This window comes from Lasioglossum baleicum, chromosome 8, assembly GCF_051020765.1.
Source record: "Lasioglossum baleicum chromosome 8, iyLasBale1, whole genome shotgun sequence".
Taxonomy (NCBI): domain Eukaryota; kingdom Metazoa; phylum Arthropoda; class Insecta; order Hymenoptera; family Halictidae; genus Lasioglossum; species Lasioglossum baleicum.
This window is the reverse complement of record NC_134936.1, coordinates 9,983,937-10,011,225: the sequence shown is the minus strand read 5'-3', so window position 1 is coordinate 10,011,225 and position 27,289 is coordinate 9,983,937. Positions and strand designations below refer to the sequence as shown.

General features: G+C 40.2%; 3 protein-coding genes across 7 annotated transcripts; 1 reads left to right on the top strand and 2 right to left on the bottom strand.

Moving 5' to 3' along the window:
* The first annotated feature begins 26 nt into the window (after positions 1-26).
* On the top strand, positions 27-2,183 carry LOC143211101 (uncharacterized). The gene is made up of 3 exons (XM_076428525.1): positions 27-1,041; positions 1,344-1,500; positions 1,579-2,183. Exons 1-3 carry the CDS (start codon positions 888-890, stop codon positions 1,982-1,984), a joined length of 717 nt encoding a protein of 238 aa, XP_076284640.1. The 5' UTR covers positions 27-887; the 3' UTR covers positions 1,985-2,183.
* A 93-nt stretch (positions 2,184-2,276) lies between these two features.
* Pan2 (PAN2-PAN3 deadenylation complex catalytic subunit PAN2) lies at positions 2,277-13,525 on the bottom strand. 3 transcript variants are annotated; one of them, XM_076428517.1, is made up of 21 exons: positions 13,057-13,525; positions 12,051-12,238; positions 11,626-11,795; positions 11,435-11,555; positions 11,165-11,361; positions 10,853-11,066; positions 10,637-10,773; positions 10,392-10,544; positions 10,116-10,212; positions 8,056-8,289; positions 7,743-7,988; positions 7,193-7,439; positions 6,303-6,482; positions 6,048-6,214; positions 5,695-5,863; positions 5,101-5,620; positions 4,733-4,950; positions 4,518-4,647; positions 4,131-4,352; positions 3,785-4,046; positions 2,277-3,532 (listed from the first exon to the last, which is right to left on the bottom strand). In XM_076428517.1, the coding sequence occupies exons 1-21, from the start codon at positions 13,136-13,138 to the stop codon at positions 3,518-3,520; spliced, it is 3,969 nt and encodes a 1,322-aa protein (XP_076284632.1). In that variant the 5' UTR covers positions 13,139-13,525; the 3' UTR covers positions 2,277-3,517. The 3 variants fall into 3 exon arrangements, with proteins under 3 accessions (XP_076284632.1, XP_076284634.1, XP_076284635.1); XM_076428519.1 differs by having other exon boundaries at positions 7,220-7,439; XM_076428520.1 differs by lacking the exon at positions 13,057-13,525 and adding an exon at positions 12,450-13,030.
* Positions 13,526-14,471: 946 nt separating this feature from the next.
* LOC143211100 (uncharacterized) lies at positions 14,472-18,135 on the bottom strand. 3 transcript variants are annotated; one of them, XM_076428523.1, is made up of 6 exons: positions 16,726-18,135; positions 16,004-16,151; positions 15,739-15,930; positions 15,453-15,501; positions 15,130-15,359; positions 14,472-14,849 (listed from the first exon to the last, which is right to left on the bottom strand). In XM_076428523.1, the coding sequence occupies exons 1-3, from the start codon at positions 17,365-17,367 to the stop codon at positions 15,740-15,742; spliced, it is 981 nt and encodes a 326-aa protein (XP_076284638.1). In that variant the 5' UTR covers positions 17,368-18,135; the 3' UTR covers positions 14,472-14,849; positions 15,130-15,359; positions 15,453-15,501; position 15,739. The 3 variants fall into 3 exon arrangements, with proteins under 3 accessions (XP_076284638.1, XP_076284639.1, XP_076284637.1); XM_076428524.1 differs by having other exon boundaries at positions 15,432-15,501; positions 16,034-16,151; XM_076428522.1 differs by having other exon boundaries at positions 15,432-15,501; positions 16,726-18,134.
* Positions 18,136-27,289: the final 9,154 nt, after the last annotated feature.

Sequence of the window (27,289 nt, the reverse complement as noted above, 5' to 3'; positions counted from 1 at the left end):
GCTACCTAACACCTTTTATGGCCATTGGTTTAAAAAGTAGCGGTGAAGTAAAAAACTTCAGATAGATTATTGAGAATATTTACGTGCTAAGGTGGAATTTCCTAAGCGCGTCGCGACACGACGCTGCGTCTTGCGATTTCTACGCTATACGTCATAACTTCCTGGTATGCGTCTGGCGTCTGAACGCACACGTTCGCGTTCATACGATGCGATGATTTTAGTATGTCTGTCCTTCTTTTTCACTTGAGAAGAAAGAAGAAAGAGCATCGTCCAAACACAAACACATGCATCAGACGGTTTCCTATAGGTGTTCGACGCACACGTTTGCGTTCATACCACGCTTCCAGACCTTCAAATGTTGCACCCGACGCAGACGCGCGCGGTTGTCGACCCATTCCTTCAGCTGCAGTCCAGACGCAAACGCACGCGTTTTTCGACCCATAGTTTCACAACCAGTCCATACGCAAACAATTTCATACGGAATTTTCGTAATACTATTTCGGATTTTGTCCAAATTTGGATATGTTGTAATCTGTAGTGATATATGAACGTATCTTAAAGGATTTGTCGAAATCTCAAAAATTTGGTTTTACGAACGTGGAAAATAATTGAAATCTCATTCAGTACTTCATCAAAAGGGCACTCTCTGACAAATCCTAACCAATCCTAATTTTCAAGCCATAGCTTTTCCAAAACACAAATTCCCACTACAACGATTACAGGGTACCACGCATCTATTAAAAGTATTTAGCCACCCCATAGAATTTTCATCAACAATTGCAAAAGATTTGAATCACGAAGATCGGTAAATCTCGAAATACGATTATAGTCAAACGCGACATTGTCCAGTGCAGTTTTAAGTTGTGCGAGCGGAAGTTACGAGCATAATGACATGGAAATTTACCGCGGCAGAGGACAAGAAGCTTGTGGAGATGGTCTCTACATATCCCAGCATTTATGATCCAAGTGAGGTGGACTATAAAAATTATTTAACGAAGGAAAATTTATGGAGGGAGATATCCGACACATTACAAAAACCAAGTAAGCATTCTTCACACATAATCATATGTTTATTTTCCTGCTAGTCCAATGAACCTGTTGATGTGTTAAAATAAGATCGAAATTTATTTCGAATTTCAAATCCTTCGAAGAAATTGGAATCTATTCAAAGGAAACATATTATCACTTGATACATTTGTCTGATGTTGTGACCTTGTCACACAACATATTGTGTAAACCACATGTCGCCGTAATATGTCAGCTGTTTTCGACAGTATCGCCATTCCTATATAAAATATTCGCAAGCAACCTGCAAAAAATGTTATTACGTTATTATTATGTAGTTGTCGACTGTAAAAGGCGGTGGAGAAATATTAAGGATTCATATGCCAAAATAAAGCGCAGGCAGAAGTACGGTACTGGGTCGGCAGTAAAGTCCAAGTCCAAATGGCCACTGTTGGTACAATTAAACTTCTTAGATAATATTTGTTTCGAGGGAAGGTAAATGTCTTTTATATGCAAACACAGTGCTAAATCATGAAAAAATAATAAATGATAAATATAATTAAAATTTCATAGGGTTCATAGTCCGAACACCGGAGAATCATCCTCCGAAATATCGGCGGAAATATTAGAAACTACACTTTCACCAGCGGAAGTCGAACCACAAACGTCAACAGACGATGAAACGGAAATGGCAGTTGCCCACAAGACGGAAAGAATGAAAATAGAAAACGATTACATTTCAAATATTTTAGAAAACAGAGCGTTGCAGAGGGACGAAATACTTGAACTTTTAAGGTTCAATGCAACAAATAGCGAGGATCCGTTAACCACTTTTTTCAAGAGCATAGAAACAACGGTGAGACAATTCAACGATGACTTAATTTGTGAGGCGAAATTAAAAATTTTCAATATCGTCCACGAATTAGAAGTAAGATCTCTGGAGCAACGGAGACATCATTGTTCTACTTCCAATAATTAATAAATTGTAAAATTTTAATAAACACATCTTGTATACTGCATTTCTTCACTTGTGCAATAAAACTATAATAAGCTCGCAGTCATTAGCTTGATATGATCTTCGACGAGATTTTCGAAATCGAATAACTCCTTTATTACATTTTATAAAGCATCAGAGATAAAAGACAAAATTAGGTATAGTAAACTTCATCGGCAACAAAAGTGTGCCATTGAAACAAAACTTTGAGATTAGTGATACACCCTGCATGTACATAAATGTTATAGGTAAATATAGATTGACACAATCGTAGTAGTTTATTTTCGTGTAGGATCATTTATTGAAAAATCACAATGACATCGTGTACACAAAACAAATGCATGATTATTGTTTACCATAGTGTGCTACTGATCTGTTTACATCACCTTTTACGGATCGCATTTTCATCGGGATCAACGTGTAAGTTTTGTCACATACAAATCATAATAAAATCCTTCCAGATATAAAAAAATAGACGCTTCAATAATCTCATCTCGTTTCATAGATTTTAACAGTATTTTGCCCTCATATTTTTTTTTGATATTGATAAAATTTATATAAAAATAATCTATGAATACAATCATTCTTTTTTTTTTGTAAAATATACTACTATTTTTAGTATTATTTTTTTGTTTTGTCTCGCGAGCTTCATAGAAAAGGACCGTTTAGAAAACATCATCTAGTTGTTTTAGTGCGCAGAATAAATTAAAACAGCCTGTTTTTTCGCTTCTTTTGTCCCGGGTTTTGTTGTTCGATAAATGGTACAAAAGTTAATATCTTAGAAAAGATACGTATAAAAGGAAATCATGAAACGTTACCTTCATATCGATTCTCCATTCAGAATTACTGCTAGAATACTATGAATTATATACACGTATCTGTATATATGTAACTGGACTGCGTTGCATTTTCTTTTGCGGTTAAAAACATATCGCAAAAATTAAAATAAATATTGATACATATTTCGGGCAGTGTGGGATTGATACTGCTCTTCGAAACACTATTGGACAATATGTACAAAATCGCCGCCAACACGGCGTATAAGATACGCGCTGCCTAAAACCATGATCAACAAGAATTCCATTTCGTTAATTGCCTTAATAATTTACATGATTAGTTCAACAAAGATCAGACATCAGTTTGATTCACGTACGATAAATTCGATTATGCTCATGCTCCGTGTAACAGATATTATAATAAACGATCGGACAAAGTGGTATCGTAAAAAGAGAATGTAATTGTACCCGTAATATTAACCTTTGCGACATCATCGTCATATTTCACCCGCAAATGCTCTTTCTACCATGAGAGTTATTTCCGAAAACGAGGAGCGCATGATTTCGCCGCAAAATGGAATCTCGAAACACTGTTAACAAGTGTTCCAAACAAATTAGCTGATGCTTTACGAAACACAATTTTTAAATTATTTACACTGTGCTTCGAAACCATCACCTAAATCTCGCCTTCGTTGCCTAGTGCGATGAAATCATGTACTTCCTCATGGGGGTCATCCTCGTATCAGCTGTCTGGCACCTAATTAAAATAAAAGCATAATTATATAAACGAAACAATGTAAAGTATTTTATTCATACGTCGACTGCCGCGTCGGTCGCATTTGGATGACAGTATGCTTCAACCAAGTTTGAAAATTAATTTACATTCGAGTAAAATAAATTTATTCGAAGAACTAAATAAGTACTCATATGAGAAGTTTTGTATTCTGACTTTGTGGAATTTTTGAGTGGTTCGGCAGTCAAACGTGATCATCGCACTCAGTTTCCCTACCTTCCACTGCAATTGATTGCCAACATTATAAAGTTTTTTCAATGATTCTGATAATTTTCCTGAACTCTCTAACTCTTTATAGTTGCGGTACAATTCAAGAGCTGCACGAGCATCTTCCGTTGAATCATGTGTCTCAGATTGAATCTTCTTTCCCAAAAAGTGCCACGTTAAAAATCGTAACGATACCATACGATGATGAGGCAAATGAAATAATAGTACTGTATCTACTATCTGTTCCGGTGGTACAACTAAATTTATTACCCTGCGAAAATCAACGAAAATGTTAGTTATTCATTGATGGTATCTGTTTGTTAAGTTTAGAAATGATTTTATAAGATAATCTCACCTAAAATCATTCTTTAAACCATGACCAACAAATATTATCCCATTATCCACTAAAAATCGTAACTTCTGGTAAGTTGATTTAAGAGTGGTTAAGTGTTTACTGCTGAAATTCGCGTCCAAGTCACCTGGTTGGATACCACTGAATTTTGTTAAGTAATCAACCACTTGCTCTTGAGTGCTTATGTAGTCATCTATGAAAGGGGTGCCTTCCAAAGGACCATGCCTGTTGGAGAAATTATATGTTTAGCAAATTATAGTACTGTGTTTATAATTGTCCTTTTTGAGGACAGATTAGAGGAAAAGAGAAATGAATGTTTGGAATTCATTTATTAATTAATTGTAGGGGCATGTTCAATCTATTTCATAGGATAAGATAATAAGTACATACCCACGGATACAAGTAATTCGCGCAACAGACATGTGACTTGGTTTTATGGTAGACATTTTACCATCACTGCGAAGTTCAGACTCTTCCTGATTTAATGTTACAAATTCTGCATCGATACCGACCAATTCTCCTGAAACACCAATTCCATTCGCGACCGTTATAGACACAAAGTTACAATCTCAAAAATCTTTTCTTACAACCTATGCTTTTCGAACCTTTTTTCGGCATTTCGTCGGACGTCAACGGAGTAAATGTAATTCCTCTAGTTCCTCCACTACGTGCAATGCATTTGTCTTCTCCAAACACGTCATACGTAAGGGGGCTAACTAAGGGTGCTGGCTCGGGTGCCGGTACAGCTGTGTAATGCAGAACACAGGGAACTTTCCAATCTAAATTCAACCAAACTGCTTCTTGTGGAGTCACTGCTGATATGCTGCAAACAGAAAATAAATTTAGGATTTAATTTACAACACAAAAATTCTGAGATTCCTAACAATCATGACAAACTGAAATAAATATTTAGAAATTCCATGTACACAATTTATTATATAAACTCGTAAATAAATCAAATTCTTCTACTTACCAAAAATCATTAAAAATGTACCACTGCGACACTGCACTGCCAGCTGATCTTTTATGATAATTTGGCCCAACCCGTAGCAACGCAACAATGTTTCTCCTGTCCTCGTTACTTTTATCATCTATGTAGCAGATAACAGCACTGAGACTGTACTGCATTTTGCTCACTTCCTCTGGACGCTCATTAGTCGCATTTGTGTCATCTTCGTCTCCATTGTCTGCTACTGTAGCGACATGATTTTCTAAATCCTTTGTTTCCGAGTCTGTTGTAGAACTTTTTGAATCATGTGGCGTATTGTCACTCTGACCATTTTCTACCACGGTCTCTTTTTTACGTTTACTGCTTTCAGTGGTGTCGTTCTTTGGACTACTAATTTTTTCTATGCTTAGCTCGCCATTACCTTTTAAGGAAATTTCAATATTGTGTGGAATCCAAGAATGCGAATAATATAAGTGACTAGGTGGAGTTGCAATCAACGTTGTAGTCGTTGTAGGAGGTGTAACAGGCGATGTCGATGCATTTTCTATGAGAAAGATGAAATAATTGCTGCAGACAGTTTAGTCGTGATAGAAACATGTTTAAGTTGAATAAGCGTACCTGAATCTCTACCCACGTGCCTAAATCTACAACCAATTCGGGTGCAATTGTTACCGTACCTACAAGGCTTCACAGTAACAGGGACAGGACTTGAAGATGGACTACTCTCTTTTCCACTTAATACCTTTTGAACAACGATATCCATTTGAGTTTGCCAGAACGACTTGTCCTAAAATAATGCCGATTTAAAACACCTGAGCATAATTATATTGCTTATATTTATAGTTATAGTACTAGTAAAAAGAAAGTAGTGAGATAGTTTCGTAGTTCAAATTAAGGAAGTATCCTGCTGGAAAAACATTCATTCTTCTTTTTAATCTTAGGATGTATGTACAAGTTTGTGTTCTATGTACCTGTTGTGTATCTAAACCACAGTTCAGTGCCAATATTTGAGGTAGTTTAGTCAACTGTCGAGATTGGAGAGTGGGTGTAAATTTTTGACAATTGTCACACCATGCAGGTGTAATTTTCTCGGGTCTTAAACTGCGGGCAAGAACACTTGTAAACGGAACCTCCTCAGCTACAAAAAAAGGTAAAATTCGCTCGTTTAATGCACGAGAAAAGTGTTCGACACGCATGGGATACGCATAGCTTAAATATTGTCTTACAAGGGTGAGTTAATTCCGGATAAACTAAGTTACACAGCAACATGATGGAATGTTTGGTAGCTTCTTGCCTACATTTGAGACAACGATGTATGTGCGTTTGTTCGGATCCGAACAAACGACTGATCTCTGTCTCCTCGTCTCGCACTTCGTTTTCTTCGATAGATTTTTTGTCGTTCTTGTCTACCCGCAAAAAGATCAATTTAAAACATGAACGAAGCGATCTTAATAATAGTTAGTTACGCACAAATTTAAAAAACAATGTAAAATTATTTCTATTTTTTGTTCGGTAACTCATTTAGTAGAATTCTGCTGAAGAATACACTTTTATATTATTTGTATATACATTCAAAAGCTTAGAGTAAATATTAATTGTGTGTATCTAAAACACGGAACAGTCTGTATTTCAAAATTACTTTAATTTAGATTAACTCCACTTAAGTTTTTTTCTTATCACAATACGCGTATCACCCTCATTGGACGAAAGAAAACAAAGAATTAAAGATTGTTTTAAATTTGAAAATACCGTTGATACTTATTTTTACAAATAGATCATGCAATCGCGGAAAGCAATGTCTTCTTTCCTATAAAAAAAAGGATCGAATGAAATTCATAAAAAATGGCATGGAGCAAGCAACGGGAGAACGCTATTTTTATGTAGCATAAACAAAAAAAAAACGAAAACAGGTGTAATATCCTAAGAATATATCAAAGTAGCATATTTAAAACAAAACATTATTCATGAATGAAAAAACGTAAAAAAAGTTGAACATAATTGCCATTAATATTCTTGGGATATATTGCCAAATAAGTGCAAACGTATGGTCGGATACAAAATGAAAAATAAACACAAAGAGTGCCCAATGTGAAGGTTACACATGAATTGTGTTTACCTTTCGACGTGATCCACATATATTTACCATCCTCCTCTTGCCTTCTCCTCTTTTTCCGTTCTTCATCGTGACTTCTATACCGTGAACCGATGTCCTGCAAGATGCTAGGGAAGTCTTGCTCGTTATAAACGAACGGAGGATACTTCGGACCAGATTTAAGACGGGCTGCTTCCTCTTCCTCCTGTTGCCGTTTTTTTGTCTCCAGAACCTCGTAATGAATTTGATGCAGAATAAACCTATTCCAGCTCTGAAAAAAGTTAAAGTAGTTAGTAAACTCCTGGCCCACGTGCAATCAATAGCGGTGTGCGAGTAGCTCTCGCAGCTTTATGAAAATAGCTACATTCGCAGCTGTATGCTTCCGAATAATGCAAATTACGCCTCGTAAACGTAAAAATAGGACTTTTGAGGGCGACTGCGGCCTAGATTGATCTTTTATTTAGCGCTTTTGACTACTGAAAACCCCTCTTTGCATTAGCGAGAAATGAGAAGGCGCATCCCACACCCTTGCAATCCTCGAAACGAGACTACAACTGTATATTTTGTATCATACTTGTATCAAGCGTATCAAGTTAGTTTTCCTTTTGGTCTCAGGATGCAGGTCGCTTAATATAAGTCCCAATGCGGCTGCTTCAGGAACAGTCCTAAACGCTCTAAGGAAATTCGCAGCCTGGCAAGGTAATCCTCGAGATATATCCAGCATATGAAACAAGAATCCCAATTCGCAAGAGAGGCAGAATTCTCTTTGGCATGAGTGCGAGAGCAACGCTATTCTCACAGGTTCGCAATAGTAAAGTAACTGAAAAATACGTAAATTATATTTCTCTTGAACAGATTAAAAAAAAGACAGTTGGAGATTACCTTACCTGTAGCATAGCATTACAATAACTATTGGGAAGTGTAGCTTCCAGACCGCAGAAACTGGTACAATTATACTGATCGAAATCGAACTCGTCGTAACCAAGGCGTGAGTATTTCACCTCGATTTTACGGTATCTCTTAGGTATGGCCACAAACGTGCCATCATCGGTTTTAGAGCGTGAGTCCCCCGCGAATAGCTTCGCAACTACGCCACGTCGTTTTTCCAAATTGTAAGGTATCTGCAAAAGAGGTATTATTTATTTTTCTTTAATTAGTCGAATGTCTTTTTCGGGACGGCTTTGTACGCGCGATACATGCTGGAGAATTCAGCGTGTGTCGTTGTCAACATAATTTGGACCGTGAAAAAATAAATAATACCTATTAAAACACGCGTGGGACCGAGAGCCAATAAGTTAGGCTTACGTTTGTGTCGTACAATCTTTATTTCAATCAAATACAACTGTTGTCGATTATACATTCTTTGAGAAATATATTGTATATATATATTCTACAAACAATAAGCGTAATAAGGTTATTGAGCACAAACCGTAGAAAGGGAATAAACAAAATGCATCAGTTACAAACACATTGTGCTTGAAGGTGGGGTCTAGAAAGACAGGGCAAAGTACGGGGCTTTGAAATTGTACACATCGATATGAAATATTAATATTTATCTTTGTTTCATAGCTGTTTTTAAAAATATTGTTATCTCTGAATAGATGCTGTTTTTAAAGATAAAATATCCTATACTCGATTTGTATCTCGCAACATCCTCCATTACTTATCTGCCGTTTTTCTTTAATTTGCTCTCCTTAATGCAAAAATCTCAAAAATTATTTTTAATTAAAATTGTTCTAGAATCATATCAACACAGTAAATACAACAGTTATTGCAAATTATCGAGTACAACGATATATACCACAATGTTAGAGCACATTTATTCATTGCACATTGTTCTTGGCACATTGTTATTTATATAGACATAGAGTAAAAAAAATTAAGGCAATTGCAATCGCTGCTCCTTAACAATTACATTCTCATATTTCTCATACAGCCATCAAAGTGCTATTACTACAAAACAGAAAATTTGATATTGCCTTTCTTGTTTTATTCATACTTAAATTTAGAAATGCTCGAAATTAATTCTAAGAAACTCCTTATGATTCAAGGAAGATAGGAGACTTATAAGTACACACATATCTTCTAATAAGAACTTATGGCTTTATATATTTATATCTCTTTAGTGGCAGAAATGGGATCACAGGTAAATGTAATAAACTGGTAGGAGATATTAATATCAGAACCAAAGAATATAGGAACTAAAAAAAATATAAAGAATATTGTAAAAATATATTCGTACACGCGTTCGCTGTCTCATTAAGATCTTTTTCCCTCATACATTACTGTAGAGGAAATTAATTAGAATACTTGTTGGACTAGTTACGAAAATATATCACGTTTCTTTAACGTTGTTTATGGACTACAATATTTATCACGAAACATTATCAGTCTTAATCACGTTATATTATATCTTGTTTCCTCTACAAAATAAAAGCTTTAATCATATTGAGCTCGATACTTTGTCTCGAGTAATTCATTGTTCTGATTCATTGCAATGGTTACACCTAGCATTACACCACCAAAGCAACCATAAAATTATGGACAGGGCCTATCTGCAGGTATTCATGGAGTTAATATTGTCTTTCAAAATTGATTCAATTAATACACTACGTGTGTCAGCATATATGGAACGCATATTAATGATTATACATTCCGTATGAAAAGAAAAAACAAAACAACGTTCTCTGAGAACGACTTGAACAATTCAAATTTAAAGACAAGTAGATGCTCACAACTTTCAACAGTAATAATTCGTTGTGTGATCTCTTTGTCTATGAACTATAAACATCAAGAGTATAACACAGAATTTATCTTACATAATTATGATTGGAAATCATGGAGCAATACTGGAACAAGGGAAACACAGGAAGTTTGGATTTTAAGAGAGTTTTAGGTAAGCTGGAGAAGAATACTGTAGTAAAGTGGGAGAATATTGTTTCCTCACTTGATTTCTGCGAAATGCCTGAGGATTTGGAGCATAACCTATTGTCCCTTGCATTTTCATTGTGCGCAAAATTTCAGAGTCAATTGGTGGTGTTTTCCTGCGAAGCATACAAACAAAACATCTAATTAGTCTCTCAAGTTTATTTTACCACTATCAACTTGTTAATCGGGAAATTCATCTATTAAAAATTTACAATTATGTTATAATGTACTTTGCTATTCCCAATTAACAGGTGAAATGTGTGTAATCAAACATCTATCAATCACAGTAACGTACCTATAAACTTTTTTTAAGTATTCGTCTGACCAATCACTCAACAAGGGATGTCCAGTATAGATAATAGGTATTGTACTTAACGGTGTAACATCATCATCAAATGGTATATAAACAGAATGAATTTGTTCAGCTGGGTCAGCGAACTCTGTTGTGCTAAATAAATCAAAGCATTCAGATCCTTCTCTACCTTTCTCTCTTGAATTTGCAACTTTTTTACCGTTTTTATTGCGATATAAATTACTAACCGAGAGAACGTATTAAACTGTGGTTCTGGTGTGTTTGTAGACATAAGATGTATGGAACCTGCTGCATCTCCAAAGCAAAGGCATTGGGATGTGGAGGATACATCGAATGATAAAATCATAGCACCACCAGTAGCAACCTTCCAATACAAAAAGGTTGTGTGTAAAAAAATGTAATTGGTGATTTTGTTTCAAAGACATATTTTTGTATAAATTTACCTGATATAGGCATGTCACGGATGGTTGTACATTTGCATAGATAGTATCTAAAAGTTGCATTTGTCCCAATGGCGATACAACAGCTAAACGGCTCGAGTAACTGGGTAGGAACTTTAATAAAAGGGGATATACCAGAGTGGTAACAGGACTTAATGCTCGCATTTGTCTCAAGTCATACGCCATTAAGAAACGATCTACTGAGAGGCCCTGACGACTAAAGTCACAGATTTAAAGTATAAGATAGACTAGTTTAAATATAACACATTTAATTATCTTAAATCTCCTAATTCTTTGGCAGATTTCATTTCTTACCTATTACTAAAACCACAGGTAACAAGGTAATTCCCTTGTACATCGAAATCGCTAAGAGATCCGCTATGAGTATCGAAAGTGTGTTCTACTGATAATGTATTTGGATCCCTGAGATCAATTCTTCCAGCAGGATTACCGGCACATATAAGTCTACTATGCTGCCTTAAAATTGCACAACCACTTTCCCCTACATTTACCTACAAATACAAGAAAATTAGATATACATCAGTATACAGGAATGGACCTTTAATCATTTTCTTAGACACTTACTACGCCAGTCTCTTTCCCTCTAGTAAGATTAAAATCAATTATTTTATCCTGATGTCCCCCCATTAGTAATCTTGTAGGAGAAATTTGGAGCATGCATTGCATGTCTATCATATTCGATGACCTATAACATTATTTGTAATTAAGAAATTAATTCGATTTTATATACAGTATACAGTTTCAGCTTAACATACGTGTGAGTAAATATTGGTATGCCTCTTCGTAATTGACATCTTAACGAACCCTGTGTCAAAATTAAGATTCCTTCATCTAACGGATGAATATGTCGAACTTCGTGTGCAGCGTGCACTTGGAAAGAGGTATATTTTTGTAAATCAGAACCATAATAAGATGTTACATGACCCTAAAAAGTTTTATATTTTGTCATAAATGAATAATTTAAGACAGAATCCCCTGAGTTATAGAGTTTGACAGTATTAACATATTTGCATCCACAAGCAAAATAATATTCACACAACCACTGTCCTTGCTTGGCAAGCATGGAATAATCTATGCATTTAACTATCAATCGAGCATCTCAGATTTTTGAACTTGGTCACCTATGTAGGGTTGTAATGCAAATGGATTAAATTGTCATCCTTAATAATAATTACTGTACCCCTTGATTCCCCATCCACATAAGCTCCTCGGCAGTGTCGAAAGTAACAGTTGAAACTCCGAACCTATCCCCCCCATCAGCGAGTAAGGTACGAGTTTCATTGAACTCAGCCCCAGCAAAATCTTCTCCGAACTGTTCTGTCGCAGGTACATATTCTTCGGTGGATAATACATAATTCGTTTCTTCCCCTGTAATAAAATACACAAAAATTGACCAACAAAATTCTGCATGCTGGTAGCCATTAACGCTGCCGCTTGCTTAACAGCACCATAAATGAACGAGACTAGACCAACGTCAACACGTTTACGTTATCATATGTATCGCAGGTTTCTGTTTCATGTGATGAGACAACGACAGTTGGTCCGATGCTGTTAAGCGAGCGACAGCCTTCGACCGTACGTTTCAATGTAACTTGCGATAACATATTAGCGTTACACATAGGTTACTAAAATGGTCAACAATCTTTTCATAACTTAAAAAACTCTGATATCCCCTAGAAAGCAGTGAAATTTCACTACGTCAGCAACAATCAGGTTTTCCAATTACAAAAAGCTAAAGTATGTGATTAAACGATCAGCTGACCTGTATCAAAATGAAATGCCTGAAAACAATAGAAGGACAGATAGCAGTCAATAACAGTTTGTTGAATCGGCAGATAAGAATTGGCAAGAATCGATGTATCATGACATAGATATAGATAAGGTGTTTACAAAAAGAGTTTGAAGTATCGATCACCGAAATACCAATAGTTTATACAGAGTATTATATCGCGATATTCGGTAACGAAAATATTCGAGGGATTTCTGTTTCGAATTTTATTCGTCTGTGGCAGTGGGACGCTAGATCGCGCACCATGATCCGAGCGTCGGGTGTCACGGAGCGAACGGGTTTCGCGCCTCGCTGAGTCTTCGAGTTTGCAATTGGATACAGTTTGGCACGGTGCGAGAAATTCTTGGCGCCTTCGCGAGAAAGAAACACCGTTCAAACAGATACAGAGAGTACTTACAAAGGAGTTCTTGCTCGTCACCGCCGCTCTCGGCCGTGGCCTCTACGGACGGGTCGTAGTGGCCCAAAACCGGGTAGTCCATAATATTCCCGTCTTCAGGCTGTTCGTTTTTCAAAACATCGAATTGCCATCGGCGCGAAGGTAGCCGTAGAATTGTCGTCCCGACGATCGTTCTCTTTTCATAGCACACTTTCAGACACGCACACGCACAAAGCCACGCACCTTAGTCGCCTTGGCAACTGTGCAACAAGCGAAACACTTCGCCACCGATATTCCCGGTTTCAACAGCACTGCACGATCAAAATGATAGAAACCGGGCGAAACGCAACGCTACCGGAACTTTTTTATCACGATGGAAGAGCTGACCCAGTCATCGAGACACCTTTAATTCATGATTCCACTTTTCTGCGCGTTTCACCCGTGTAAGGTTGTAACACGTCCTTGAAGGTGGCGACATCTGCTCTTGCCGCGTTTGCCAGTCACGCCAATGGCAAGGACAAGAAACTCACTAAATAGATGACAGATCGCACTGCGCATCGTGCGCGCGAAACTCGTCGAGAATTTGCGAGGAATTTCAAATGAATTGTTTAATAGTTTTTCTCGAGTGATCTATACACACTTCTATCATGTTTCAAAGTATTTTAGAATACATATTAATTGTACACGTCTTTTAAGTGGATTTTGTAATTTGATTAGACTGTTGCGAGGTTAACTATATGCAATTTGAAAATATTCAATGTGTTTTATGAAGTTTTACGTTTTATACTCTTGAAACTAGAATTGCTTTATATACGAAGCGTTCTGCCTGACTTAATCGATAAATAATTCAATTATTATTGATAATAGAAAGAGGATAGCATGATTAAGTTTGAATAATCAAATATTGTAGTTAGAAAATTTGTCTGTCTGGTTTTTCAAGAGTTTGAGGTCCTGAATGTTTTGAACATTATATATACGTATATACAACGTTATAACAATGCAAATATTTTTATATTACCTTCACATAATAGACAAGGTAAACATGAATCCAACTACCTCTACTATTGTCACCTTCGCATGACCTTGGTTACTAAAAATAAATGAAAATAGATATAGTTTATAATAAATATTTCCATTAACGATAAACGTAAATATGCAATGATGAAACTAGCCATATATGTATAGAAGAACTAGTTCTATATATGTATATAAAGAACATATTAATATAAAAATTAATATGTTAGCTTTTTTATAAGATGTAGAATGAGAAAATATTATAAGAAATTTATAAGAATTGTTCCGAGAAATTTTACCAAATTGATACCAATTTGGAACATTAGATTTGTTAATTAATACAACATATTCAACTTTGTCTCAATATTTTCATGATTTAGCGTTTATATTTCTGGAAGCGTTAGGATAACTTTTGCACCCAATAGAGAATAATAAAATTCATTTATTGAACACCAATATATGTACATATGTATAAATTTCACAAGTTATATTTAACATTTTGCATATCGCGTGAGAAACGATGAAAATTACAGAAGTGTCGAAGAGAGGTACATGTATATATTTATTTGTTTTTAGAAAATATCGTGAAAATAATTTATAATTTTTTCCGAAAATACATTCATCTTTTTTTTTAATACTTTCACATAGCCTGTGCGTTATGTTACGATTTTGTACGTAAGAAGATACGAACAAGCAAGGACGTTAGCTTCCTCCCATTTCCGGTCCCAAACAGATTTGACGGTCTTTTTATTCGCTTCTCTTCGCTTATTCGCATAAACGTCTTTTGTTGACCGCATCACCTAAAAACAGATAAATAGTCACTAGTATTTTTATGTTGTATACAATACCAGTTGCTATGTCGTCGTTTTTTGACCATTTAATATTCAATTATATAATTATTATTATCGTTACTTGTACTATACATATAAATTTTTAAAAATTCAATCATTTAAAATTTAAAATATTGATTTAATGTTTATCTTCGCCTTATGATTTAAATGTTAAAAATCGTTATCTGTTTCTCGTAAATCGTTTGATAGATTCAGGAGGATTCAATTAAAGAAATAATATGAAAATTACCTTATAGATAATTATAAATGTCTAGAACTACGGAGAGGTGTAAGCAATACTGTTGCGTAGTTTAGCATCATAGGAGTTTCACTGACAGTGTAAAGTTTCTAAATTGTCGGAGTTGCAGAATACGAGCTAGAAGAATTAACGTCTCTTATGGAAGTCCTTTTGGATGGTGGGTTTCCCAGTAATAATTGTTTAGAAAATCGTGGACATGAGCGTTGTGCGATGCGTGTGACCTGATATACGAATAAAGAAATAGTATTACTATTTTTAAGACACACTGTATGTACCGTACTTCGTTGACCTACCCTTCAGTCTAGGATGCGTACCCTGTTAGTGTTAACGCGAAGTTTCAAATAACTCAATAGATTGGTTTGGCTGAAACGGATATAAAGTGTTCAATTAGTATTTTCACATATCTTTACAAATAGCATAATCAATTCATGACAAAACATTTTTTTTAAATAGTCCTTTTTTTTACATAAAGTCGATTTCGAAAAAATTTCTAAGATTCGCGTCTTCAGTAGAACCTACCGATTTTGATCCCTAGTAAACGTCAGAGTATTTTTATTTCTATGGATCCTGGGAAAATATGGTCCTACGAAAGAACGTTACCTTAATGTCGCCGAATTAGGCGTGTGCGATGGTGGAGAGCATTAATAAGAGTTCCGATTTCTTCTTCGGCCTCTGCCGACTGTCGTCGCGACATCCGATTATTCGGAGTGCCACAGACCGAGCCAGCAACGGTTTGCTTAGCCGGCTGCGACGGGAATGAGGATCGGCGGGTAAGCGGCGGCGGTTTTGCACCTACGGGATTTGATTCAGCCATTTACGCATGTTACTTTAATAGCCTGGCCAAGCCGATCTAATTATATGCTACCTAATAAGCGTAAAGCGGATCGATGCGTGCCTTGCATTTCAAAAGACCTCTGACTGTTCATTGGTTGCCTCGGAATAAAACGTCTCTTCATGGGGATTTCGATCGTGGAAGCATATCTTGAACTGGCAATACCTGCCTTAGACGATTCCTTAGGCGGTTTTTAAAAATATGCACATGTACGTATACTCGTGTTGTTTGGTTTTGCAGACACAGAATGAAATATTTTTTGTTTTGTGTTTACTTTTTTTTTTTGTCATTACTTTTTTGGCGGACGTGAAATCAATCAGTGTAAAGCCTTGTTACATCGTTTCTTACAAAAATATAACGTTTCTAATCGAACAAGATATATACGTATATACTCTATATACCTATACACAACATGCTATACAAACAACAGTAGATTCTCATATATGTATATATAACTCTGTGTGATCTATATGATATATAGTATCTTCTATATTGTAATATCTATTCTCACTTTCGTTTCATTCCGAAATGAAATGGGATTCTAAAACGTACTCGAAAGCGCCTACCCTCTCTCGCATATCTATCATGTATAATATACGAACGTCTCACGTTTTTCGAATATCTGTCTTTATGCGAATCTACACTGATTGGATTTGCAAAACCACGGAAATCAGAAATTCGTGATAAATCATATTGTTAAAAATCTCTGGATTCAAAATTAAGGTAAGAAACTAGTGCGGTCGCCGCTGTAATACCTTGTCTCTAGCGAAACGTATTCGCAATACTTCGACTAGAGCAGCTATCGCTGAAATCAGAAGCATCGTCACGAGAATATGCCCGGCCACCGTAACGGATTTCATTCGACGATCTTTGCCACTATCCTCTGTGCATTCTGTCAAGTTCTTGTCGTCGGTCTCCTTCGAGACCTTCTCTCCCTTGCTTTTATTCCCGATCGTCCCGTCTGTTTCCACTCCGTCGTTACCCTTCGAGTCCTTGTTCTTCTTGTATCTTGTGTACGTGCAATTCCGGTCGTAGTCGCACCGGAAAACCGACGACAAACGCTCCTTGTACTCTAATCGCGGACATCGTCTCAGCTTCCGATGATCTATCGGGATCACTTCCGCCTCGAAGATCGTCGTGTTGCACGTCGCCTCTGTTGTGTCGTTGTTGCCAATACTTTCGCTACGGCTGTAGTAAGTTGTGTGCAGCAACAATCGCAGAGGCAAGAACAGTAGCACGCCGAAGATCATCAGCATCACAACAATGCTGATGTTGATGCCCAGCCAGATGTGGATGTCCGACGTCTTGTCGGTACGTTCCGCAGTTTCCACGTGCATCACAGGTTCCTCGGGCACTGACAGTTGCTCGATAGACCTGGGCTTCACCTCACCCGTCATCGGAGAGCTCTTCTCACTACCGACAGTCCGTAGAATGATAATCAAGCACAATGTATCGTTCCCTGTCTTTCGTTCAGACGCAACTGTTGCGCATTCTGTTGTGACTGCAGTTTCAAGTGAACCTGGACGTCGACTGATATTGATTTCCAGGTGGAGGCAGAGCTACGTACGCGCAAGCCTCGCCAGTACCTCTTTTGTCGCGGATTCTGGGCTTGGCGGTAATTAGGTGTCGTTTAAATCGGGCTTGCTGTGAAAGTCGACACCTACGGACGAACTATCCCTTTTCGCGTGGATGTCGTATCGATAAATTCTTTCCGCAGCGTTAGACTGCTCTGGAAAGACCATGGGTTACAGAAAATATGATTCTGTTTATATTTCTTGATCCTTCTTAAGGATTAACGGAATTAAATGGATCTATTGCGTAGTATCTCTTGCGGAAATTTCAGGACTGAAATATCACTTATATCATGTGTATTCCTTGATCTATTACCGCTAGCGTCAAACGTAGACAGTATATTAATCCAATGATCAAGAACTTCTGATTCCAATAAGTTTTTAATAAAACTGTTTCACTGACATGTTCGTGACATTTTTCTTATTAAACTGACTCCAGACAGGACACACTTAGGATTGTATTTTCTCGTGTAATCCACGGTAAATTAGAACCTCGATTATCCGAACGAATGAGTGAAACTTCAACTGAGCAAATTGAGCGAAAATTCAAATGAATTTAAACGATGAATCGGATTTTCTGAAGACATATAAAACTGTGTGGTCACGTTACTAGTCCTCCCTCTAAATTAAAAAAAATCCAAACATCAAAAGCGGAGTCTGCGCCCGTCGGTTGCGCAGGCGGAACTTGAAAGCGGCGCAAGAGTCGATTCATCGTGTGTGCGGATAGCTCTCTGGTTTCCCGTCGAAAGGAAGGAAGCGGTATCGGCGCGGCGGGGCAGGCTGGGTGCGCAGGGGAACGCTTTGAAATGGGCAGGTTCTCTAGCGTGTGCATACATAAATAATATTAGACAATATCGAATTAAAATTCGCATCTTTCTGGCGAGCAACAATGGGTCGTGGTGTCCCAACAAAGGAAATGCCCGCCGCAGAGAGACAGCAGCGGCGGTGGCGGTGGCGGTGGTGGTGGCAGCATCGGCGGCGGCATTTATAAAAGTAATAAAACAGTCGAACAACAACTCTCTGAAGTGAGTAGCGACCTGAAGAGAGAAAGAGAGCTAGAGGAAGGTGGAAAGGGTGAGTGAGCGGGGCACTCCGAGGGAAGGTGAAAAGAGGAGGGCGAAAGGAGGCACAGAAAAACAGACCAAAAGAGAGAGATGAAGCGCAGGAGAACAGCGACCCGACCCGACCGACCGGTAGCCCAGCCAGCGCACGTATATCTTGCTCTGCTACACCGCACGCCGATTCTTCGAGGTTCTCATTGATGAATTCGTTCTCTTACAAAACCGAACCGCGTGATTTCTCATCCCCACCGGACCTCGTCTCGGATCATCCGGAGGAATGGAAACCCGGAAAAAAAGGATCCCTGACAAATCGCGACGTCTCGCGATGATCATCATTCATCTACCTTAGCTACCTTAGCAACCGGTGTTGCTAATAAGATAGAAAGGCTACTGGCTAACCCAGCAAACGATAAGCCAGGATGCTTAATTAGGCCCGATTATTAATCCATCACTTGGTACGCTTAATCCCCTGTTAGACCCGCTCGTTTCGTTCCACTGGTACATCAGATCCTCCTGGAAATCCGTTTCGCGAATATCGCGTCGTGCGGCGTTAATTTAATCCGCGTACCAGTTCTGGTCCAAGGGAATCCTCGATTGAGAAACCAGTTCTCTAAGCGAACCGTAATGACATTAGCCGTCGGGAAAACGTTTGAAAAAAAAACAACGGGGGTTGGTGTGCACCGCGGATAGATGACACGCAGGTGCAGCAGGATGATTATTGGCAAGTTTTGCGCGAAAGATGAGCGGAGGTTGAGAGCCAGGGTATGTAGAGCAGATGCTGGCCATGGCAGTGGTGGCGGGGTGCGTGATTTTTCACCGCCGACAGCTCCTCCTTCGAGAACCGCGCATTCCACCTCTTTCCTTCTCCTTCGACCCCTCCTGCTCCTTCGCCGTCGGTCCCCTTCATCCTTCACTCTTCGTTCGCATCCAACGCTCTCGTCTCTCTCGTTCACCCTGCATCCCCCTTTCCGTTCATCTTTCTTTCTCTCTCCCTCTCTCTCTTTCTCGCTCTCTTTCTCTCCGTCTTTCCCTCGGTGGCGAACATCGGCAACGTATGCCGCGGACACGCCACTGGACACCAGTTGCACGATCTTAGATTTGCTGATCTCGCATCCCGAGTGCACCGACACACGGATGCACTCGGCGAGCTGCACACGATACGAGGGGCACGCCTGCAGTCGCCTCCTTTTCTGCTCGCGTGTGCAACCGGCCAGGCCCGGCCGTGCACGTTCACGCACGCGATATACAAAGGGCCGGCCCCCGATGCTCGTGACCGTTCCGAGAAATGATTTTCAATAATCGGCCAGCAAGGGAAATATGAAAGGCGTGCCCGAGGAAGCCCCGTGTCACGACGGCTCGGTAATTTTGATTGATTCTCCGCGTGCGGCTCGCCACCGTCTGATCACCGACCAGCGCCACGCACTATTGCGGAATGGTTAGATATACAACGTTACGCCGGCCATTACACCATTAACGCCGGAAACTGTATGGTTTATCGGTCATTTCGGCCGATCGGCTCGTGGGCGGCGTTCTACCCCTCCCGGTCTCGATACAGTATTTCATTTGCCTTCGATGTCGATCGCAATATTCGCGCGTTTGCGTTGAGCCTTTTGTTCGAGTATTTTTGCAAATTTACAGTACAGTTCATGTGAACATAGTTATTGTACGATTTGCATCTTAGCTCTACAATAATTAGAACTTTTTACTGTATCGGAGAGTTGAGGTATGATTCAGTGACGAACGCCTGTCTTTATGTGACCGACGCAGTCCAGGTGTGAAGATGGATTTAACTGTAGTTAACAGAAAATTAAAATTTACGTTTTTAAACCAGTTAAAAATACAATGGATCGAATTCTCCATGTATCACACGGTTTTCTACAAGTTAACTTGCAAAATTCTCTACTTCGTCTACGGTAACACGCACCATACTTCAAAGGCACGAAGTTTCTCATGAATAAGACATGACAGGCAGTCTGTTAACTTTATCTCCCAGCAGTGAAATCTCAACTGTGCGGCCACTTTATAACTTTGTTATCTAAATAAACTGGTAATCAGTGGTTGATGCTCTGTCCTGAGAACATTCTAATTGAAACAATTTTTAATGAGAGACCTACTTGTTCCGTACGCAACGAACGACGTTTCCTGCCCAATTGTTCTTTTTGAGTGCGGCTAGCTCAGTCAATGGCTCGTAAAAAGAGAATTCCCCGTCATCGCGATAAACCCTGCCGGTCCCACATAAGGACGATAATATCGCCATTACTTTCCATTCGCTCGAAAAAAGAGAAAAAAAATGTAAGGCGAAGGCAACGCATCGAAAACGGTAGCAGAAAATATTTCCGCCGCGCGCGTTGGTTCATTAGAGCTCTGGCAGCCGGGGGCCGGGCCCCGTTGTCTCGTTTTTCCATCTTTTCCCAAGTGATCCGGGCGCGCGTTACGATTTCCAACAAGTGTACATCGGCAGCCCGCAGCTCGTTACGCTTGTAATTTACATTTGCCAGTCGAGTGGTACAACATAGTTGAATCGCCCGGCGAATAGAATCAACACTCGCGGGAGACCATTCGTTCCCGCGCGGAACAAGTGATTTACGCAAGCGGCGGGCTGTGTCGGTGCGGGCATAGAAAGCGAGATCGACTTGAAAATCGGAGTGCCATTATGCAGATTGCAAGATGCACCGGTGTGTGAGTGCCTGCAGAAAAAGAACGTGCTGCGGTCCGACCTAACCGGGGGATTTGCAATCGAGACAGATCGGAAATCACCGGGCAAGATAGGCATTAACCATCAAAGGCGCGAATACGGCTAATTGACGTAGCACGAGCCGAGGCGGTGCGACTAGCTCTTTGGGGTCGCATAGCTCCGAAATTTCCATCGAAACCGCTTACGAGGGCCGCGAGGGACGTTAGGCTGGGTATCCATTTGGGGAAACCCTAACAGGTCCTTTTTCAAAGACTGTAAGCTATCTATTTAAATCATGTCTCGCCTGTACTCTCTACTCGTAAAAAGGTTACTTTTTCTTCTTTTTTGTAGCATTATAACTCCAAATTGTAAAGCGGAATGGACTCATGGGTTTGAAGAACTGAAGGGTCCGAAGACATTGAGACATCAGACATTGAGTCGCGACTATTGTTACTTGTTTTCACATGCAAACAAAGTACAGTAATGCCTCGATATATGTAAAAACTTTAGAACCTACATGAAACAGGCAAATACGATCGAAATTATATCGTGCTTGGTATGATTTTAATCAGAAAAATGTGACGAATATGTCGGCAAACGTTTAACGAAGAACTAATTGAAAATGAAACGGGAAGAAATGGGAACAAATAGTTCACAAACATCGTGCACATCTCTTCAACATGTATCGAGGCATTACCGTAGATTTTTCTGTAATATTGTCCCCTCACAAGACCGGAGGTAACCTGTCGAATTCGAGAGTGGTATCGAGTGAAGCTCTCAAATGGACACCTAGCCTAAGAGAGTCGCATCTCGCTCGAACGAAATGTTCGAGGAGTTAGCGGGGCAAGGGAGTAAGGATCGCAATTACGCAAATTGCGGCTCTGTTCTCGCCTGCTCGGGGCTTACTGCCCGCGGAAGGGCATCAAGACGGGCAGCCCGGGTTGAAGGATGGTGTTACAAGGAATGCTCAACGTTTGCACGTACCGTTCACGTACAGAGGCGTTCGCTCTGTGGTTCTCGCTTCGAGTTCGATTGGTCGCCCAGGTACGACCGAGCAATTTGAATGAACGACACGAACAGCGAGTTTGTTGTCGGCTGATCCGAAAGGGCTACTGTTCGTACCTGGTCCCGTGTGTCTCCTCGCCGATCTTCGTGGTTCTCGTCCTCATTGGCACGAAACCTCACTCCGGAACGAGAGGAATCGCTTTAAGAGCGATGAAAAATGCTGTTTATATCGGGGAAACTGGTTGAACGGCGCTCACGGGCTCCTCTTGGCCAGCGAGCGAGCGAGCGGAGCGCGTGCCTGCTGCGGTCTTATTAGCGCTGATCAGCCTCGCGATAAATTTATGTGCCTGGCCGAGATATATATGCCGCGAGAGCACCACCGTCCGCCGGGAAAAAACGACGCCGTTACGCGGGATCCCCGTAGTTTCTGCCTCGATTCTGCCTCCGCGGGCATGTCCAGGACGTTTTTGCGTGAACGCCGGCGTACCGGCTGACAGTGCGCCTAACAGAGATCGACAGAAAATCTATCAGGCTTTCAGTGAAACCAGCGGATACACCGCGGCTGGAATTTCTAATGCCGGCGAGGCGCGCGCCCCAGCTATGCCCGGCACGACGATTGGCGAGAAATCGTTTTATGCTTCGCAACGTCGTTTTTGCGATCAACGAATCTGTCCTGTCGCCGTCCGCTACTCTTCCTGTTCCTCTTGTTCTGTTCGCGCCGCGTTGCCCACGGGAACAGACAGGAACACCCTTTTTCGCGGGTGCCTCTAGGATCCATTCATTCATAGCTTAATCCTGAATTGTCGTTGATTTCGCAGGCTTTAACGTATTCAGGATTCCGAAACTCTTATAAAATCGTGTGTCTCGCAAACAACTTTCTCGATGGATTTTCGAGACATTTTTCCATTTGCTCGATGAAATGAATGACAGTTAAACATCCCGGTAACCAGAAGTGCCTCCGCGGCGACCTGGGGCTCGGTTAATTGGCTGGCGCGAGATCCAACGATCTCCTAAACTTTTTAACTGTCTACATTACCCAGGCAAGAACCCAGTGGTCGTTAAAGATCAACATTCGTTCGTTCGCCGAATGAAATTGCGCAGAACAGTGGCCGGGGATAATTATGCCGACGCTTCTCGGCATCCTTGTTACGCGGCTGTTCCATTTTATGGGCCGTTCCGTCGTTGCAAAAGCGAAAGGGACTTTCCTGTGGGCGAAAAACAAAAATTCATAATCCCGATTGATATTAATGCCCATCGGAACAGGAAGGGTCGGTATCAAGGCGGCGCCGCGCAGAAGCCCGGGGTCGCGGGATTTCTACGCGACTGCAAGCGTGAAGCTGCTCACCAGGGGCGTATTAACGGCGGTGGCCATAACGCGGGCATTTATTTCTCTATCGGCGGCATCCGTTGGAAGAAGCGTCGGGACGGCCACGGCCATGGCAGAAAACGATGGAAATTTATACGGAGCCGATAATTAGCGAGCCGAATCGACTGCTTCTCGGGAGGAGTAGCTCAGCGACCGCGGTAATCGCCGTAATTTATGCCTGCTCCTCGGGATATAAGCTCGTTCAGATAGTCCAGGAGCGTAAAAAGCCGCACGGCGAAAATGTCGCCCAATTAACGGCGAATTGGAGCGAGAGGCCACGTGTGTACACGGATCGTTTCCTCTTTCGATGTGTTCGCCACCTTCTGCACGTGTTCGCCGTGAGCTCGCGCATGTCTTTCTACAGGGTGATCCGACACAACATTCCTACATGTATATGTAGATGATGGTTCCATAAAAACATCATGATTTACGAAGAAATGTCCGGACGATTTCGGCCAGATTTTTTAAAATTCACGTCTTTTCAAATTAACTGTCGAAATTATTGCGGTAATCTCAATTTAGGATGTTCGATGGTACTGTTGTATTTTTTAATTATTCACTAAAAACATGAAACACCCACCCTTACCGTTCGAGGGTAAGTCTAAGGTTTAATCTCTTTCATGGAGTTTTATCAATGCTATTATTAGACTGCGGATTTTATTCATTCATGGTAAAACCGAGTGGGCGCAGTTTAAAACAGAAGATGGATTAAAAGAGTTTCAGTGGTTGAATGTGTTAGTCTTAGCTTAGCAAAATGATTAAAGGAAGGAAGAGGAACTTCTGTTTGGCTGCTGCTCATTGTAATCGATGCAAACAACCTTTATTTTGCATAAAAATCCGCAATCTAGCCATCATCTCCTAACCACCCATTACTGGCATTATCAAAACACTGAAAATTTTTTATTGCGTAGCGTTCTTGCAGCAATTTCGTCGACAGTAAATTATCGGACGTGATGCATCGTCGCTTGTAATTTCTTTCCCTTGACCGTTCAGCGGGCCTGAAGAAACGGCGAGCGAATCGCGTCTCGGCGTGTATCGGTTTCCCGGGGAAATGGGAAAATAAAATAGCAACCACCGTGTATATAAATACGCGGAGAACATTCTTGAACATTCTTACTCGCGCACGCAGGTGTACAGATATACGTACGCGACGGAAAGCGGACGCTTAACGAGTCGCTTGCAAAAGCTTGCCGCGCGCTACGCCATTATCGAGAGAAAGATAGAGAGAGAGCGAGAGAGAGAGAGAGCGGGGCAAGTGAACCGGGCTTAAATAGCAAGACTCCGTTCAACCGGACGCGACCAGGCCCGGCATTCCCTTTTGAACTTTGAGCCACTTTTACGATTTTATTATTGGCTCTTACGTTCGCGATATTTATGCGACGTCGCGCGATATTTTCCACGGCGCAACGCGTCGACTTTAATGGCGGCCGCCTTCGTCCGAGCGCACCATCGACGACCCTCTTAGGAGCGACGCATTGCGCGGGCCTGCACTAATAACGCTTCGACCGAGCGGAACTTAATTAGGAGGCTACAAACAACGACGGAGAACGGCCCAGCAACTATTACGACCGTGTCGTTCACCGGCCGGGGATACTCGACGTTTCCAATTCCACGGGATTCCGTGCAGGCCACCGATAATTTAGACGTTTGCTTACTTCTCTGTACCATTGATTAAGCCACAGACCAACGGACGAAACGGAATACCATTGATGCTTGGATCCTTTTATGCTACTTGACTTACCATCGAACTTACAAGGCGAGAGGTCACAGCGGTGGGGCATAGGTTTCGATTTAACTTTTCTGGTAAATCTGGACCAAAAATAAGCTGACCCATGTCCGAGGATTTTTTACGATACTCATTATTTATCAAGATTATTAACATTTAATTTTATTTAATAAAAATCGTTAAAAGTACCTGAATAGGGTAAAATTTACTTTACCGGACTCAAAATTAGTACTTTTCTCCTACGAATTATGGTGTATTTGGTATGTAATCCAGTAGATTTGTACCCGGCGCGGATGCAGATCGAAGTTTCGATCCTCTAGGATCAATAGTTGAGGAGCTATGGTCGCTTAAAGTTGAGCAATCTCCAGTGTTTTTGACAGGTAACGGCGCCGTCATATTCGTTTGTAGTGACGACCGCGAGCCGCTTACCGTGCCCTCCCCCTCGACCTAACCCTAACCAACTCAGTAAGCGGCGTGTGACCATCACAGCAAACCAACATGGCGGCGCCCTTACTTTTCAAGAAACTGGAAATATGCCCAACTTTAAGCAACCATAGCTTCTGAACTATTGATCCTAGAGGTTCGAAATTTCGATTTGCATCCGCGCCGGGTACAAATTTACTGAATTACATACCAAATACATCATAAATTCGTAGAAGATTGGCACAAATTTTGAGTCCGGTAAAGTAAAGAGCACAGACCCTGAATAAATCCATTCTTCTTAGTTTTATAAAGCAATATACAATATTTAGTGTTCCGTAAATCTATTGTTGGCATGTCTTCTGCTTCAAATGGCAGCTGCTAATTTTTGTCATAAACGCATGAAATCCCATCCACTAATCATTCTATTTGCTCTTTGTTGAACGTCCCACTCGGTACACGGCTAGAATTCTGAAATACTCTATTAGATGGTGCGATTGAATTTTTCTAGTTCTGATGATAGTTATTCAAGCTTAAAAGATGCAAATGATGCAGGTGAATTTGACCGGTCGTTAGTCAGTTTCGGTCTTAAACCTTTGAATGGTACAGTAAATAGGGATTGATGAAGATACGAACTCCTGTCAAAGAGGCATCCATTAATCGAATGGCAGGCCATACGAAGAGCCTGATAATCTTTCACGTCTATCGGATGTTAATGACCCTAATAAATGTAACCGGGGCAGGCAGAGGAGCATTGACATTGAGCTGTATCGATATATCTACGCATCCCTGTTGGTCACTCCGGTTAATATTTATTTATGCATCTGAACCGGCCAGCTTCAAACTCGTTTGGCGACGTGTAGGTCCTTCTCCTCTTCTTGAACCTGAAAGGTTCAACCTCCTGGAGGCACCTGTGGATCTTACACGTCAAGCACATTTCATAATTCTCATTAATAATTCATGTTTTAATGAGAATTGTCCAGAGTACACTCCGAACAACTGTAGAACCCAACGAGTGCTAGCCAACGTTGAAATCATTTCAAACGTAGGTTTAATCGACATTCAATGATTTTAGATAATAGACTACAATTGTCTCTAAACGTTTTACAAGCTGAAGGATGGTTCTTTTTGTAGAAAGGTATTTGAAGGTTAATTGGAGTGCATTTGTGTTAACTTGTAAAACTAGTCTATAAATAATATCGATTCGCCCTTTTAGGATCTACATTACTGAAAACATCTTAAAGCCCAATTAGTGTGCATCATTAATATACGAGAGATAAAACCGTTCAGCTATTTAACACAGAATACCTGACACTATCTCATGATACGAAGTTCATCCATCATTATTATACATACTGCATACCTTAACGAATCTAAAAATCGTGTTTAGCGTTAATGATTCAACCAAACGGTTCAAATTACCGGCGAACAGATTAAAATTCGCATAAACCCCGCGTTCAACCTTCTTAATAGCGGTTCAAACAGTTTTAGCTCGG

Excerpts from the sequence above, each read along its gene's own strand:
- LOC143211101 (XM_076428525.1), top strand. The coding sequence starts at position 888 with ATGACATGGAAATTTACCGCGGCAGAGGACAAGAAGCTTGTGGAGATG. Across the intron at positions 1,042-1,343 it reads CGACACATTACAAAAACCAA|TTGTCGACTGTAAAAGGCGG; the intron begins GTAAGCATTCTT and ends ATTATTATGTAG. Across the intron at positions 1,501-1,578 it reads AATATTTGTTTCGAGGGAAG|GGTTCATAGTCCGAACACCG; the intron begins GTAAATGTCTTT and ends AAAATTTCATAG.
- Pan2 (XM_076428517.1), bottom strand. The coding sequence starts at position 13,138 with ATGGACTACCCGGTTTTGGGCCACTACGACCCGTCCGTAGAGGCCACG. Across the intron at positions 8,290-10,115 it reads AGGCATTTCGCAGAAATCAA|ATACCTTACAATTTGGAAAA; the intron begins GTGAGGAAACAA and ends CCTCTTTTGCAG. Across the intron at positions 4,353-4,517 it reads CGAATTACTTGTATCCGTGG|GCATGGTCCTTTGGAAGGCA; the intron begins GTATGTACTTAT and ends TTTCTCCAACAG.
- LOC143211100 (XM_076428523.1), bottom strand. The coding sequence starts at position 17,367 with ATGACGGGTGAGGTGAAGCCCAGGTCTATCGAGCAACTGTCAGTGCCC. Across the intron at positions 16,152-16,725 it reads TACGTTTCGCTAGAGACAAG|GAATCGTCTAAGGCAGGTAT; the intron begins GTATTACAGCGG and ends AAACCGCCTAAG. Across the intron at positions 15,931-16,003 it reads ATCCGCTTTACGCTTATTAG|GTGCAAAACCGCCGCCGCTT; the intron begins GTAGCATATAAT and ends CAAATCCCGTAG.